The sequence below is a fragment of the Pyxicephalus adspersus genome, chromosome 4 (assembly GCF_032062135.1).
Source record: "Pyxicephalus adspersus chromosome 4, UCB_Pads_2.0, whole genome shotgun sequence".
NCBI lineage: Eukaryota > Metazoa > Chordata > Amphibia > Anura > Pyxicephalidae > Pyxicephalus > Pyxicephalus adspersus.
This window is the reverse complement of record NC_092861.1, coordinates 40,585,259-40,602,781: the sequence shown is the minus strand read 5'-3', so window position 1 is coordinate 40,602,781 and position 17,523 is coordinate 40,585,259. Positions and strand designations below refer to the sequence as shown.

Genomic DNA, 17,523 nt, shown 5'->3' with positions numbered 1-17,523 from the left:
ACGTCTGTGTATACTTAGCCTTAGGTAGTCAGAGTGACAAAAGAACATAACAATGAACCTTTTGTTAGTCTACATATACAGACCAGGTAATTCAAGGAAACGAGTAATATTATTTATAGCCAATGATCCTCTTTAGCTTCCATTGGATAAAGCTCTAGCACACTAAACAGAATATACAATAAACCAAATATTGAATTACATTATAGTATATTACAAGACCATGCACTATATCCTTTATGACACACATCTATAATTTCATAAGGGGAAAATAATGACCGTATGAATGGAGGTAGTATGAGCTGCTATTGATTATAGCTTTGGAAAATGATTTCCAGTCTAATAGGGTGAGAGAACCTAATAAGTCCTATAATCAGAGTTAGCTCATGAAGGGGTAAGATGTGTTGAGTGCATTGTGTTGGCATTGGATATAGTTACAGGAAACATTGGTAACTGAGTGTGTGCATGGTATAAGCCAGCACAAATACAGAAATGGGATCAGAGGGGTATGAAGACCTCCTTGGCAGAGCTGGCAATAAAGGAGAACAGCTTTGTATTAGCAGAACCATGTTCAGAAAGCAGAATAAAGCTGTGCTGGTAAGTTTCCAGCATTCCCCAGAGGATGGGAAAGTTGTGTGCAGTCACAGAGGAATCCCCGGGGAATTCTCCCCTCCAGCAATCAGCATGCAGGTCTCACTGGTCATACTTTCTGTTCTGGAGAACTTTCTACCAAGCTGACATACAGAGTAACAATGTGAGTTCCGCTTCCTTCTCTCATATCTGCTGGCTGCCGGTGCTGTCATTACATTGCTGTGCATGCAGAGTGACAGCCGGGACACTGCACCCCTATTCTGCCCCGGGATTCTACCCAGACCACCACCCCCTGCCCACCTCTCTGCCCTCTGCTCCCCTCCCCGGTCATGGAAACGACCCGGAGATTCACCAAAAGTCTGCTAAAGCCGGGAGTAGCAGCGGAGATCCGACAGAGCGCATCCATAGCGGTCCGACCCGACCCGCGCAGGGTGAGTGCTGCTCCAGCTACACTGATAGAAGGGGGTTACACAGACTGAGGACTATTGTAGAGTCTGTGTGGGGGGACTGATGGGGGATATTGCAAAGAGAAGTGGGGGTAAGATGAAGGCTATGGCAGACAGAAGTGGGGTACTAATATACACTATGGTGCAGAAAGATTGATGAGGACTACTGCAGACATTGTGTAGGGGGGTAATGATCAAGGCTTGGGGTACTGATATAAACTATGGCAGACAGAAGTGGGGTACTAATATAAACTATGGTGCAGAAAGATTGATGAGGACTACTGCAGACATTGTGTAGGGGGTTAATGATCAAGGCTTGGGGTACTGATATAAACTATGGCAGACAGAAGTGGGGTACTGATGAGGACTACTGCAGACATTGTGTAGGGGGTTAATGATCAAGGCTTGGGGTACTGATGAGGGCTATGGCAGACATAATTGGGGGTACTGATGAGGGCTATTGCAGACATAATTGGGGGTACTAATGGGGGCTATTACAAAGAAAGGTGGGGGTGTGAGGAGGGTTATGGTAGACACTGTGGGGTTAGTAATAAAGGCTATGGCAGAAAAAGTGGGGGTACTAATGAATGTTAAGGCAGACATAGGTGGGGTACTGATGAGCACTGTTGCAGACACTGTGGGGGCTAGTGATGATGGCAGGGGGGCTCACACATCACCTTCCAGCTCTGATTAGCAGTCACAGTCATGTATCCCTGGAAATGTTTGTCCTTGGAAGTTTGCCCTGTTGTAAACAGTGAGCAGATCTTTTAAGATATAATTCTTTAGCAGAAGTTCTCATCTATTGCTATCATCATGTTTGCTTCATTTCATTAGTTATTTATAAAAATGAAAATTCTGTTTTGTATTTTGAATATAAACATACTGTGCCCAGCTTCCCAGCTTTGAGAAGCCTAGCATTTGTTATAGTGCCAGTATGACCCATGGAGATCTGTGCCAGGACAAGACTGGTGGCACTAATTCTGTTAATGATCACTTTGTATAAATTATAGGAAATAACATTGCAGATGGTCCATGAAATGTATGTTGTAATATTTCTCTGCAGGAAGAAGCACTTCCACATTCACTGTAGAGCCAGTGTTGGTGTTTCTTATAATATATAACTCAGTTTGGAGTGAAAGGGAAATAGGGTATTCTTATCAGCCTGGCACACAAGGTAGCACATCCAGTTTCAGCATTGTGATTGGTTGATATTTTTAGGTGCTCCATTGCATTGACACTGAAATTAAAAACATGCTCAGTTTCACACCACTATAGTCACCCTGGATTTCCGTGCTTGCCATCCTTGGAAGACTTCAGCAGAATGGCATCATTATGTATTGTATTCACCATAGCTGTCGGTAAAGTCTATGGTGTTCCTTCAGCACTTTTAGGTCGCCACACTTACCACCACTACCATCTACTTACAAACACATACATGTGAATATATTTCCAGGCTTTTCTCTGTTGAAGGACACCTATAATGGTGGATAACAATGGGGAAATAATTGAACATTTATAGCCATGTAGACCTAATGGGCCTGATTTATCAAAGCTCTTTAGGGCTGGATAGGATACACTTTTATCAGTAAAGCTGGGTGATCCAGCAATCCTGGACTAGATCTGGTCCAGGATTCAAAACATTTGCTAGCAAATAGCAAATTACTTTGAAGAAATCCATTCCAGGTTTCTTGGATCACCCAGTTTCAGAGATGAAATTGTATCCTCTTCAGCCTTGGAGATCTTTAAAAAATCAGGCCCCGTGTCTTTCTGATTAGAGCCGATTTTCTTTGCCTACTAAGAAGGGTTTTGCACTCCATATAGGGCTCCCACTCTGCCAGCAATGCCATTATATGATAATATGATAGTACAGGTGTATAAAGGGAAGAATGGTATACACACACAGTCCAACCCAATAAATTGTTTGCTGGATTATGGTGCTTTGCTATCACATCGCTTTGCTATACCAGCAGGTAGCTTGTTCATTCTGTGTTGGCTTATGTCTGGAAATATGCCAGAAAACTGCAGTATAATATAACATAGCAAGTGCCAAGTTGCATATTTTTCTTTGCAAGGTTCTCACCAGCACTGGTTGCATAAACTGGTGTTTATGGTTTTGAAGGAGGTGTATGACTGGCTTTTTCACAGGAAGTTGGGTTTTGTGTGCAGTTTAGACCAATGTATGTAAAATGAGTGGTTAGGTGTGCAATGAGCTATTACACCGTATATGTGCATATCATTATATATACATGCTTACAGACCCAGGTACAAGTTAGTGTTTGCCCTTGCTTACCTAACTCTGTGTGTGCACAAGATGTAACAATCAATGACTAGCAAGGTTATGAGTTACTATTGTGCAATCAGCTCTTCCAACCTGCTTTAAAAGGTGCATAAATATAATTCATTATTACAGTGGTAAGGTAGAGGAGCCTTAAGGGGTGATAGGACATGGCTGACACAAAGCTGGTCACAATTTGAATTCCAGAGTACTCTGAGATTTGGGGCACACAGTGTTCTAATTATCTGAAATTAATTGACAATCAGTCTTCTTAACATACCTGCTATTTTATTATAGTAGCATTGTGATATGATAAATGTCAGTTAAAAAGCAGCAAGTAAAAACCTTAAAAAATTCTCTGCAGCAAAGCCTCATGGTTTCCTGTTACCCCTCTGAGAAGGAAAGGGTGGTTGAAAACCATGCACTCTGTAATGTTTGCTGAACTTCAATGTTTTCCATGAAGCTGAAAACCTCAAGTGTTACCCCAACAAAACTGCATAACAGTATAACTCCTTCTTTCAGTGAAGTAAAAACCCAACTCTTTCAAAGAAACAACATACGAATCTGCAATGTACAGTGCAGTGATGATTATGTACACCACATTTTTATAACTGACTGCTCCTCTGTAAGTTTATTGTAGTAATAATGGCCAAATGTAACTCTTCATCAGCACTTGCAGCATCTGATCTAGAATCCTTAAGACTAAGTACGAATAATGTCCTTGGGAGTTTTATCAGTATGTGAAGGGCAAGTTCCCATGTCACTATAGCCATTCCCCTGTGCACAATTCACCAGGAAACAGATCTACTGCATGTGTGAAAGAAATAATAGAATTTCAAAAATGTTCCAAGCGAGGTTAAAGTAATGTGTACACAAAGTTTATCTGAGAAGCCATATGTAAATGTATTAGACTTGTAATACATGTATGACATATGTATGTTTTAGATGTTCGAAAAATGTGTGTGTGAATGTATATTGTGTGTGTGTGTGTATATATATATATATATATATATATATATATATACACACAGTGTATATATACTGCATTATTATACATTTTAAGACTACCTATACATTTTTTCACATTTTTGTAAACAGAGTGGTCTGCTTTAGATGTGTGTACCAATTTTTTTTACATGGCTTACTATTTTAAACATACAGAAAATAGGATTCATTATTTTTTAACCTACAATTTTGGATTTAAAAATAAGAAATCCAAATATGAAATAAACTCTATTTGCTTTCATACTGTTTCTGACATGTAAGCATCAACCTCATAGGCAAAAAACAAAAAATGAATTTTTCAAGGAAAACATCAACCTTAAAGCTAATTATCAGCTAATAGGAACATTCCCCAGTGTGTATCTTAACAACAAGACTCAATAGTTAGTAGGGTACACAGTGGGGAGCTCTACCATTGGCTAATGGTTGTAAGGCTGGATACACACGTGCAGTAAATGTCATCTTTCTTGATCCTTTTCCTTGACAATGCATGAACGAGTGCTGTATATACAGAGGCTTTCTGCTCTATAGAGAAGGGAGGGTGGAGAACGACAGGTCTGCATCCCACTGCGCGTTCTCCCCTTCACTTTCAATATGATGGTTCCTCATTCGTCATCAGAGGATCCGCCAGTACGGTCGTCGGAACGATGGACGACAAGCGCTGTGCACAAACCAGATTCTCGCCCGATACCAATCCTGAGGCCATTATTGGACTAGAATCATATGATGTGTGTACGTAGCCTTAGAGGCTAGGAAGGACCCCAGCTGTATAACTATCCTCTGTGGGATGCTGAGCACTGTGGCCTAGAAAAGAAGAGGATGGCGGTGTGGGGAAAAAGAAAAGTTAAAAAGACTATAAAGAAGAATTCATTATGTTGCTGGACTGCATGAAAAGGCATGTATGGTATAACAAACTCATTAATGGAATCACATTGCTTGCAATGCCTGGTACAATTGTGTTGTAGAAAATTGCAGAAGTCTGATTTTAGCTCTGTTGTGGTGGGCTGACGGCCCATTCAAATGAATGTGTGCAAATCCACCACTCCAGCCAGTTCATCATGTTGTCTTCACTTCCAGAAAAATGCGGTGCTCATTCTAATGAAGAAGCTAACTATGCATAGTACTGGGCCTTTGTATAGGAATTAATGTTTTTATTTCCCACTTGTAGACAAAAGAGGTAAGGGACCAATGTTCTCCCCATTTATTTTATAGATAGTATAGTGCTCCAATAGTTCTTGCTTGTGCCATGCTCCTAATACAGTAAAAAGTAACAACTTTCAACAGAGTGAAAAGAAAGAGTGGTTTTCAGGCGGCAAGTCAGATGCATTTAAGACAAATTATTAAAAAGGGCTACAAAGCCAGAAATACTCTTTGAGTTAATATCATATGTTTTTTTTTAAGTCCATGAAAAAGTTCTATTTTGTAGTCCTTATTTAATTGTATGTGTTAGAATGCAACTTACTTGCCACTTCAAAACCCTTTCCTTCTTTTCATCTGTAAAGCCGCGTACACATGTGCAATTCTTGTAGTTGGAAAGGATCTTTAACGATCCTTTCCAACGATAAGAACTGCACGATGCACGAACGAGTACTGTACATACAGCACTATTCTGCTCTATGGAGAGGGGATGGGGGAGAACGACCGAGTGGCACCCTGCTGCGCGCTCCCCCCCTTCCCTTGCATTAGGATCGCTAGTCGTTCATCGTCCGTGGATCCGCCAGGACGATGAACGACACAGGCTGTACACACGCCAGATTCTTGCCCGATATAGGCCCTGAGCCGATTATTGGGCGAGAAAAATTTGATGTGTGTACGTAGCTTTACTATTCTCTCCATGGATGTTATAAAGGAGATCACTAACAGGGTAGTACAACATTTTGAGATGCTGGGAGCTTACCTAACAATACTCTACACTCACTACATCAAGAGAAAAAAACTATGTTCTGCCCCTTCCACCTACAAAATTGCAGAATCCATGTGCTGGATCTCCCATGATAATCTAGTGTCCCCAGTTTTGGAGAGCTTTAATAAATCAGGCTCATGCACTGAGAGGTGGTTTAGATAATCTAACACAGTATACATACTGCTATGAGGCTGCAAAACAGATGTATCTAGACATAGAAAGTACACTGCTTTTTTTAGGAGAAATTCAAGACCGTAGGTAAATCTTTCAAGATATTACAAACATGACCACAAACCTTCACTTTTTGTGTACAGGTCTACTTTAGAATAAAATTGCATTGTAACATTTGACCTGCCCCTGAACACTTAGAAATAACTAGAAGGCTTCATAAGGGTATAAGCCATTGTGGAGCCCACAGATATGACAATTGACTGCCAATCTGGCTGAATCTAAATGCCTTAGATATTTTATATCTGTAAGCACTCATATTCTCCACATATTGTCTAATTAATCCTTTATGGGGCAGGAAAACTATACATAGAATGTATAGTATGGAAAACTATACATTGGAAAGTTTCTTTTGTTCTATTGTTTTATAGTTTTGAATGTGAACCCTTGGCCAATCCAACCACACATTTATGAAAAGACTTTCAGACAGATAAATGTAGGGCTGTCCAACTCCAATTTTGAGGGCCAGAATCCACACACATTTCTAGTATTTCTCTAATACACAGCTGTGAATTTACTAAGATGTGGTTAAAAAGAGACAGAAAATTACTCCTTACAGGAAAATCCTGGCCTATTTGTGGCCCTGGAAAACTGAAGTTGCACAGCCCTGATCTAGGTGGTAAACTTATATTTTATTGCAATTTGAAGTCTGTGGGCAGATATACTCCAGATTTGAAGCTATCAAGGATCAACATAAACGACGCTAGGTCCCAGCTCAGAGCAGTTGTATTTAAAATTATTATTCACTTAATCAGCCCTCTGTTGCTTAGCTGTAATCGGTTTTATTGCCCTTACATTATCACTTGTATCTAGCTGGCATTGCATGTCAAATTAGAGAACTGCAAGCCTTTTGCTGGGTAGGGAGATGATATCTGTATTTTGGCTTTCCTGGATGCTAGTCACCGGCAGCTTTGTGATAAATAACAGAGTTAAAAGCCGTGACATGTTTTAGACATTTATAGCTTGCACAAGGAATGAATGCATTATAAAATGCTATAAAGATTGCAAATCCATCAATTTGGGAATGGACATGACCATTAATCTCGGCCTTTATGTTACAGTAATGGCTATGTATTCTTGCGTGTCCCATAAGCTTTAGAACTAGCAGAGCAGTTACTGCAGTTTGGTCTCACTTTGGCCGGGAAGTACCTTGCACATTCATCTTACTACAGGATGTTTGTTGTCCCTGTAATCATTTCTAGCAATAGTAATATGAAATATTGTAAATGTGTTGATATGGGAATTTTCTCTACATAGTGCTGCACTCGTTTCTATGTTTATCAATAAATGAAAATGACAGACCTGCAGAATGGGCACAAATATTTCTGTTTTAGGAGATTAGTTTGCTAAGTTTCATATCTACCTGCTTTTTAAAGAAAATTTACTGTATGAATACCTTCTAATTGTAATACTTTCCTGGCTGTTTCTGTCTGCTGTATTTTTAAATACCGGAAGAAATGTTAAAGATTAAAAATTCAGTATGAAGTGAGAACTCCCGATCTGCAAACTTGTTCAGTAACTTATACAGAGTATTGTAATTATTGGATAAGTAGGACATCTATGCAATAAGCATTTTAAAAAGGAAAATAAAGGCCTTGATTCTACATGCAGTGAAGTTGTTTTTGCAAATAATCAAGCAAATTAGAATGTTTCATCTGTTGGACCATAAGACCATGTTCCTGTGTTATACCCCACCCTGAGCAATCATCATGAACCGAATGTTGTACACATGTGTGCTTGTTTTGGGTCTGATAACGAGTGATAAAATTGATTACAGCAGTTGACTAAGTACAACATTGACAGTGGATCTGTTGTGTATAATAGATCCTAAAGTGTTATTACTGGCAGGATCTCTAGGCAGAACATTTTGCTATAGATTCCCAAAAAACAATGAATAAAACTGTATATGGTAAAAAAAAGGATGCCAAAATTACTGAAAACTGATTTAGGGTTTAGGAACACAAGTCTGTAAGAAGGCAGGGTGTACTTTTATATAATAAATCAACAACCTTCTCTGCATTAGATTTGAATGAATGAGGTCCTTTATGGCCATGGGAATTTATTAACAGTCCCTGTCCTGGGAGTGGGTGGACCTAGTAAAGCTAAAGTTTATCCTGCATACATTTTTCCTCCTCTCTTATCAACATGATAACGAAATATCTTGATGAAATATATATGTTGCCAATGTCACTGGGTCTTTTACTTTTTACTTTTTAATGCAATTAATTCAAATCATAGCTGGGGAGAGGGGTCATTAGGGTACTGTACATAACTCCTTCTTGGGCAAATGTCAAAATGGCCTTATGAGTGGATGTCAGTTTGGAGGAGTTGGCATTTCTAGGCAGATTGTATTTGCTTGCTGAATACACCCATCCAGGTGAGATGCATGTGCTGACCAAGAACATTCCAACTGGAGGAGACAGCAAAGAGAAGCTGTTGCTTCTTTATTGTAAAAATATAGGTCACCTCCCAGTCCCCAGCCTAACTTCATTGTTTAACCATAGCAGAGAAAAGGTCAATCTGGCTCATCTGTATAGCTATGTAACTCCCAGGATTGGGTGGACAAAAATATAAAGGCTATTACAGACCTGCATTGAGGTGCTGTGGTCTTCTGTAGGTTCAACTGTGGTCCTAATCACTCAAGTGAATGTGAGCGGTTTGGACTCTCTTAGCTGCATAGTTGCAGCCTGAACATCCTGCATAACATCTCCTATAGATGTGTTTAACCTGTACATTTACTGTTTTCAGAGTTCTACTTTAAGTAATATGGCTTTGTGTTTTACCATTTAATATTTAATTGCATCATCTATTTAATTTCCCAAATGTTTTAACATACAGTTTTTAATGAATATTTGCCAGATTTGCTGATCTGGAATTCTTATCACCATCATCACTAAATTGTTCTTCATGGCTTTCATAAAGCAAATAGAATGTCTCTTTTATAGCCTGTCACCATGCAGCAATAACAAAGGGGCGCTATAGCCTGAAATAACCCCGTGACAGATAGGATGTCATTCCAAATATATGGATATTCGGTTTGACAAAACAAGACAGCCATTTGCATCATTATGCTACAAATCATACTGTCAGCAGATAGCTAGGAGTATGTTTTTGGGTATACAGTCTCCTGCAAAATCATTGTTAGCTGATACATGTACGGAAATGATAAATAGAAATAAATACATAAATATATATAAATATACATATGTATACATGTCTATACACACATACACCAACATGTTCCATAAGCACAGCCTAGATTTGGACTCTCTGTCTAACTGCACTTTGCATATTGTTAAACAAGGTCATTAAATGCCCGCTTGCCTTAGGGTATAAGTGACGCGTGAACCCATTTGCTTGGCTATAGGACACAAACAAAACAGAGAGACAAAGCAGCACAGATCAGACACAATTATATATGTAGAAGGAATTCATGTATGATGTTCTATTTTTATGACCTTAGTGTGGAGTTTCAGGAAATGCTACACTACAATGGTGAATATATCCTACAGAGAGAGGGAGAACTATTCTAAAAACAATACATTAGAAAAAACCATATTTATAAAGATGCAAATGTGACTTTCACCACAACATTGCAGCTTGTGAATCTTCTAATGCATGTATTTTAACAACAATGATGTATTCACCTGCAGGAAATATTTGATGAAAGTCACAATCACTGTCTTTTGAATTAGAATAGGTGCATTTTTTTTACCCTTTACCCTAAATCAGGACAAAAAAAATTCACCATGAGGTAGAGCTTACTGGCAAATGAGGCATGTGTGCTCTGTTTGATGAGGAGCTTGGTTGTGGGTGCAGCCATGTTACATACAGAAGAAGCCATCAGGGACAATGTAACTCTTGCATATGCTGGACCAGTGGCCATCCAATGGCTGAAGAGAATCTCTTTGGAGCCAAAGGAGATGTAATAAAGCGGCTTCTTGAGAATTGGCGATGACAGGATCCTGGACCCATCATTGCTGCATGGCACCTGCCTGCACACAGGAAAGCCTGTGCCATAAAAAGTATGCTGTACATGTCTAAGATAGTTTAGAGGCTTCCCACCCATTGCTTCCTTCCCTCCCAATAGCATCACACACAATATTTTTTGGAGCAATATGACTGATACAGCCGTTTATTTTTACCATAAAACTTCAATTTTCCAACATAGAACAAACATACTGTATGAACAAGTTGTAACATCATAATAACAACTTTAAAACTGATTTCTACCTGCACGAATAATTTTAGAAATACTCTTTTTGGTTGTTGATCCTAGAAGGTTCCATACTCCAAATTACAAGGCCATTTACTTGCAGTAGATTTAGATTTTTTCCCCTTAAGCGCACTATCCTGCCTTAGAAGCCCATACCATCCTTCTACAGGCCCCACATGTGGCCTAACCATTTCCTTGTCCAAATTGGGGTCATATGTACCAAAGACAGGTCCCCCAATCACTCTCCACCAACACCAAAAACAACCACCTTCCAGGACCCCAACTGTCCTACTGAGCAACCGGTAAATGTTTCCACTTCTCAACGCGTTCTGGTAATTTCTGAGCCCTTTTAACCTCTCTGCTCCCTGCCTTTTTCCTCCCCTCCCAACCAACCCCCACATTCTTTAGCACAGGGTAATAAAAGTGAGAATGTTAATCAGATAAGTAGTAGGGAGAGGTGGGGGGAAAAGAATCAGAGAGGTGAATTTGATCATAATACTATTTGATAGTGGTTTAGAAATTTGAGGTCCACATTCCGTCCATTTTGTTTCCATTTTGTTTTAAACAGAATTATAATTAAAAGTTCAAAAGGTTTGCCTTTCCTAAATTTTTTAAAGTTACCCGCTAAAATCTAAAATATTCATGTCTTCCTAGTGGGTCAGGTTGTGAGGAATAATGTCCCACAGTTGTGCACAAATCATGTTCCATATGTTCCTTTTTGGTATGATTGTGGATTCATTCTTGTTTGTCATTTCTCTCCTTGTGTTGTTGTAAGGGTCAGTAATGCTGAAGGTACTTTTTTTCTGTAAGACTTTCAAATGGATTGATGTGGCTGCTCAGTTTTCACCATCTATTTTTTTGCTAAGCTTTGTTCCTTTGTTTTCATGGCCAGAATTAAATATCCTGCTTTTTATTTTGTGTCCGAGTTTGGATGATTGCCTGAAGGCAAGCATTGGGGGTTGAGCCACAATAGCCTGTCCTGAAAATGTAACTGTTATTGCTAATTAAAAAGTAAAAAAAGTATCACAAACAGTACCTAATTGTGTTGTTGTTGAAAATTCATTATTATAGCTACAATCACCTTTATGGACCTGTATTTACAGAGCATGGCGGCTAAGACACTGAACACTAGAACAATTGGGGTTTGGTCACACAGAGGGTAGAGTTGCAGGCCTCATCACACGCACCAATACAAGACTTTTCTAGAGCTGCTCCAACTCTCTGGAATGGTCTTCCTCGTCCTATTCGGCTTGCTCCTACTTTCTGCTCATTTTAAAGAGCACTCAAAACCCATTTTTTCAAACTTGCCTACCCGGCTTCTTCTGTCATTTGAAACCATCACTACTTCCCACACTACATATCTCACATCCTTTGTGTGTGAAATTCCCCCACCTACTAGATTGTAAGCTCTTCGGGGCAGGGTCCTCTCCTCCTGTATCACTGTCTGTATTAGTCTGTCATTTGCAATCCCTATTTAATGTACAGCGCTGCGTAATATGTTGGCGCTATATAAATCCTGTTTATTAATAATAATAATAATAATAAAATAACAGGCCAATTACTGCTTTATTGGACCAGGATATGTGTTCCTGTGATCTGTCCAACTGAGTTTGAATAATACTGGCAATGAGGAGGAGGCAGAGGGTGAGAAGAGTTTCATGGGACACAAGCTAGGTACCCAGTGACCATTAATGTTTTCATTCATATCCCATGGACACTATTTTTCTTCCCATGGGCACTGTTGGGTTATATTTGGCCCCACTACCATATTAGTTGCTGGGGATTTCTGTTTTTTTCTGCTCAAGGTGTTCTCCCTCACACTCACCAGTACTATTGTTCCTCCTCACTCCCCACTTGACACCATTGTTCCCCAAAATCCTATTGGTCTCCCTCACTCCTTCATGGGCAGTATTATTTTACATACATTTATTATCCTAAATACTTTGTTTATGGGTACACACACAAAATAATGAACTGCTATACAAAGTTATACCGCTGCAAAGATGAGTAGATCCTGGTAATAAATATGGTTCTAATTTGTCAGTGAAAGCTTTTTGGCACACGGCTTTTATAACTTGGAAATTTAAGTCAAACCTATAAATCCGCCAGTATTTAGTCAGCAGTTTACAGCGTGAGGATGTTCTGTATTCCAGCTGCTCTGTTTGGACTCAAATTTAAAGTATAAACTTCAATACTATCAAATCATTTCCTATTTGTCTTTAAATATAACCCTGAACTGGAAGGCTTTTTTCAGAGGGGACCCATCTTGTATTGATTCAGGGGATACTAAAATCATGAAAACATCCGGTATGAAAGCAGAGTAGAAGTTGATCAGACATTCTAGGATGTGACATTTATCTCAGCATGCATGTGCAGCCTGCTATGTTAGTCATGGTTGGAGTCTCCTTGCAGGCAATATCACGTGAATATTTAGACAGGTTTTCCAGTTGCCAAAAAGCTGCTGCCTGTGACCTCTGGATATTGAAGCACAGTTTTCCTCCACTCCCTTTGTACTCTCTTATGTAACAGTATGATCTAAGCCTTTCTAATATTTTTAATATCTGATTTATTTAAGTGGACAGCTGACGTGTAATGGTGTATAATTATAACAGAAGGAGTCAGACTTTACATTGTTCCTGCATGTCCATATTGGTCAACTGCATTCCTTGGACAAGGAGAGGGCTGAAGGCTCCATATGATCCTTTTTAAAGTTATCAAAAAAAGGAATTGTATTTAATAGTTCAGGTCAGTCTGACTTTGACATACATACAGGCAGATTAGCATGCCTGCTTAGTGCTTTAGTACCTTCGTACTTTTATCCAAGCATTGCTGCCATGTACTTGTCAACTTCAGTCCATTTTGCACACCTGCTTGTGTTGCTGGAACACTCTGATTTTGCTGATCAATCAATTCTAAAAAATGACAGTACTAAGGGCATCACAGCCACCAATCAGCTTTAATTTTATCTCTGGTATATAAATATGATTAGTGATGCAGAAATTGGAAAATACAGAAGTATAGCACAGGCTGCTGACTCCATATGTGTGCAGTGATGACATGTAGATAAGTATATAGGTGTACATCATAGGTAAATCCTTACAAGGAAATGTTTTATTTTGTTCATGTTGGTCTGTTAGATACACCAAAGAAGTGTACCTGTCTAATAGGTGCAAAAATATACCAGATGACCCTGACAAAAAAAACCCAATGTACCAATATCGTCCTTGCACTCTGCTGTGCTTAACTGAAATATTCAGCAGTTTCATAATTTCTATCCAGTTCACCTCTCTTACCCACAGAAAACCTTCCTACTATAATATAGAGGTTAGGAGAGGGTTGGTGTTTTGCAATCCTAGCAGGCTTCCTTTCGTAGGGTGACAACACTATCCCTCCACAGAGACAGGACTAAAAGTAAGTCTCACCATAAGGCAGAAAATATGTTGCTGGGAAGACCTCCAGAATAAAATAATAGAAAAAGGGAAAGTTTTCACATGTACAGCCACCACATGTAGGGACTCAAGAGCTGCAATATAGTGTTATTCTGATTTCAGCACTGTTGCTCTATCTACTTGATAGCATTTGTAATTCACTGAATCATTTAGTTTGATGCCTGGAACTGTTCTTATTTTTTTAGATCTTTGTAGAGTTCCCATTACTCCCTGTCCCTTAGACCAGCAGTCCCCAACCTTTCCAACCTCACGGACCACTAAATTCCTAATTTTAAATCCTGTGGACAAATAAATTAAAATTTTTTAAAAAGATAAATACATTTGTAAAATAATTATCTTCCTAATGGTGCCTGATGAGGACTGTGGAGGCTCTGATTCACTCATCAGCTCACAGTTAAGTGAAGTATTACTATTGTTACTATTATCATTAGTTGCATTATCTTTGGTATTACTAAAGAAATGCAAAATATGTGTTTGCTTTTTCTCACTCATTATGAGTTTATTTCATTTGAATCTAAGACTAAACAAGAAATGATAGTTATCAAAGTCAAACTATTTGATGCCATTAAATTTAACGGTTAAAGAAAATGCACAGTTAAGGTCATACTTACCTGAAAGAGCATCTGAGAACTAAACAAAGTAAAATAAAACAATCAGCTGAGAATCGGTATTTTCCAGGTGACTGTTGTAATGGTTGAAACAATACTGAAGTATGCCGCTCAGCAACGGTTGCCTCATACAACTTAAGACTACAGTGACGTCACGCTGCGTGCGCCTCTCTTTTTTTTCTGTCTCTAGTAAAGTTTGCAATAAAAAAGGCGAAAATTGTCATTCAGAATATAAGAATGTATTACAATATTATTTTTGTTTTATTATTAATAAAACATAAAAAATTGCAAAAAATGTCCAAAGTTTTCAGTGGACCACCAAAGTTTTCTCGTGGACCACTCTGGTTAGCGATCGCTGCCATAGATCATCTGTATACAGCTGTGAGCCAACTCCCTGAGGCTCTCTCAGCAGCGTTCTCCATATCCAGAGACAGCGTCATTGTCAGCCTGGTGCATGGGGAAGTTTAGGTATGAGTGGGAAAATTCACAAAAATTTCCCAGAACACAATCAAGCTAACTGTCACAGATACACTGAATATATAGTAGTTTTCAACATTTAGTTTAGAAATTGTGTAAAGCCGCACAGCCTCAGTGACAGGAAGACGCATAGCAATGCATGACTGACACAGGATATAGCGCCTGTTCACTTTGGAGGTTATACCTCACCGACAGGAACACAGACATCGATGCCTGACACAAGATATGTCTTTTTACTCCAGGTAAGGCTGTAAACTAAAGTATTACTGGAGTTTATTGACCCAAACCTGTAAAGTAACAAATATAGCAGCTGCAATTACTGATGTTTTCAAGTCCCCAAAATAAACTCCCAATATGTCATGACATACAGCAAATAATTGTCCAATATTATGTGCACAAACCTCACAGACAATGGAAACTGACTCTAAATGACAGAGCAATGATGATGTTGTGCATTGGAGATTGAAGAAGATAAATGAGTTGTTGGCGATGATGGTTCTGTGATTTCTGTGAAAGGTAATAAATATCTGTACAATTTATTAGGTGATTGTAATTTTGAATGTATTTTTTATTGTTTTAAGTATATAGCACTCATTAACATAATATCATGTAATTTTGTCATAAAGGCCCCTGCTCAGGCACTTTCCATATAGGGTGACAATGTTTTGTTTCACTTTCCCAATTCTGCCACTATGTTGTCAATCTGTCAAACAGGCTCCTATTGGGAACTTAAAGTGGCCACACATCATTTAGGCATGGTCTGCTGTTGTCACCATCAGGAATCCTGCCATGGCAGGGGTATGTAGGCAGAAGGAGGCTGCAGGATATCAGCAACACTGAGGTGCCACAAACAACAAAAAATGTGAAAATCAGTATTTTATTACCAATCAAACAGGCAATTGATTTTAATACACAGTGATTGGGCAAAGTCAATGTATAACAAAGGACAGCTTGCTCTAGAAGTTAATAAATGTCTAGGCTCCATAAAGTTTTTTTTTTGCTTTGTTTGTGATAACTGGATTTTTTACAGACACCATGCTGCCTAATAATATGTTGAGACAAACATTTGTCCTAATTACATGTATTAAAATAATGTACCTGTACCGACTTCCATACAAATTCAACTTAAGAACAAACCTACAGTCCCTATTTCGTATGGTACCTAGGGACTACCTGTATTACACAAACCAGTTCCAGGCTCTTTTGTGTAAATGGAATGCATGGAGACCTTCTCAGCAATAATCCTGTGCTTTCAATAACCATAAAAATATGTCATATATAAACACACCCTGAACTTAAACACTTTTTAACAAAATAAACTACTGTATAATAAATCTGATTTATTTATCACAACCAGCATGTCTGTAATAAATACTGTAAAGACCTAACTAAATACTAGAGATAAATACTATGAATACCAGCAGGGGGTGGTAAAGCCGTAGAACTTTACTCTGGAGGTTATATTCCAAACCATTACACTGAATAGGAAACACACAAATGGCTTTCTTACTCTTATTTTAACGTTAGCCTGTTAATATAGAATGCTGCATAACCAAACATTCCTATCTATTAATGTATGTGTAGCTATATGCAGAGCTATGGCTGTTACAATAGAAAATGTGGTATATAATGTATTTTATTATCCTTATATCATTATACAATATTGGTTACAATGAATGCACAAATTTAAGGTGGGATTATAGTATAATAGGATACCCGACTATCCCACCAATCCTTTCATTTAATTTATTAAATGTACATTTGCTTTAGAGCTTGCTTCTCCTGATAACCAGTCAGAAGTGTAAATTCCAAGCTATTTTATTATGAGATCTTCACTGAATCAATAATTGCACAATCATAATAATATGAAGATAATCAACTTTAGATAAACTCTACTCCTTTTGGGGTCCAAAGATCTAAACAGACCTGTAAGCATAGGTTTGGAAATTGCTGCTAGGTGTGCAGAAAGATAATAAACTATTTATTAGTTGTTAACAATGTACAGTGCCACCATATTACACTGGGTTACAAGGAGTCAAAAGGAACCCAACTTATCAGTCCTGCTAGTCATTTTTTCTCAGTGCTGCATACTAATTAAAGCTAAATTCATGGTAATGTAATAGAGCATGCAATTATATTAATATTATTTTCATTAATTATAATTTCACATGGGTGATAACCTGCAATAAGCTTACTGTTCATGTTTTTGGGCAAACTTAGACTTAAGGGGTTCAATTCATAAAACAGGGAATCTAAAAGTAGTTAGGTAAAAGGGTTCTCCCTTCTCCTTAATATATTTATGTGAATGCCAACCCCTTATGTTAAAAAAAT

General features: G+C 38.4%; 1 protein-coding gene across 1 annotated transcript in view; it reads left to right on the top strand.

Moving 5' to 3' along the window:
• The first annotated feature begins 787 nt into the window (after positions 1 to 787).
• Positions 788 to 17,523, top strand: part of DOCK10 (dedicator of cytokinesis 10) — a 164,388-nt gene continuing 147,652 nt past the window's right edge. Inside the window, exon 1 of the mRNA XM_072407928.1 lies at positions 788 to 1,019. Within this exon, the coding sequence (XP_072264029.1) occupies positions 918 to 1,019 (102 nt within the window). The 5' untranslated portion in view covers positions 788 to 917. The remainder of the gene's footprint in view (positions 1,020 to 17,523) is intronic.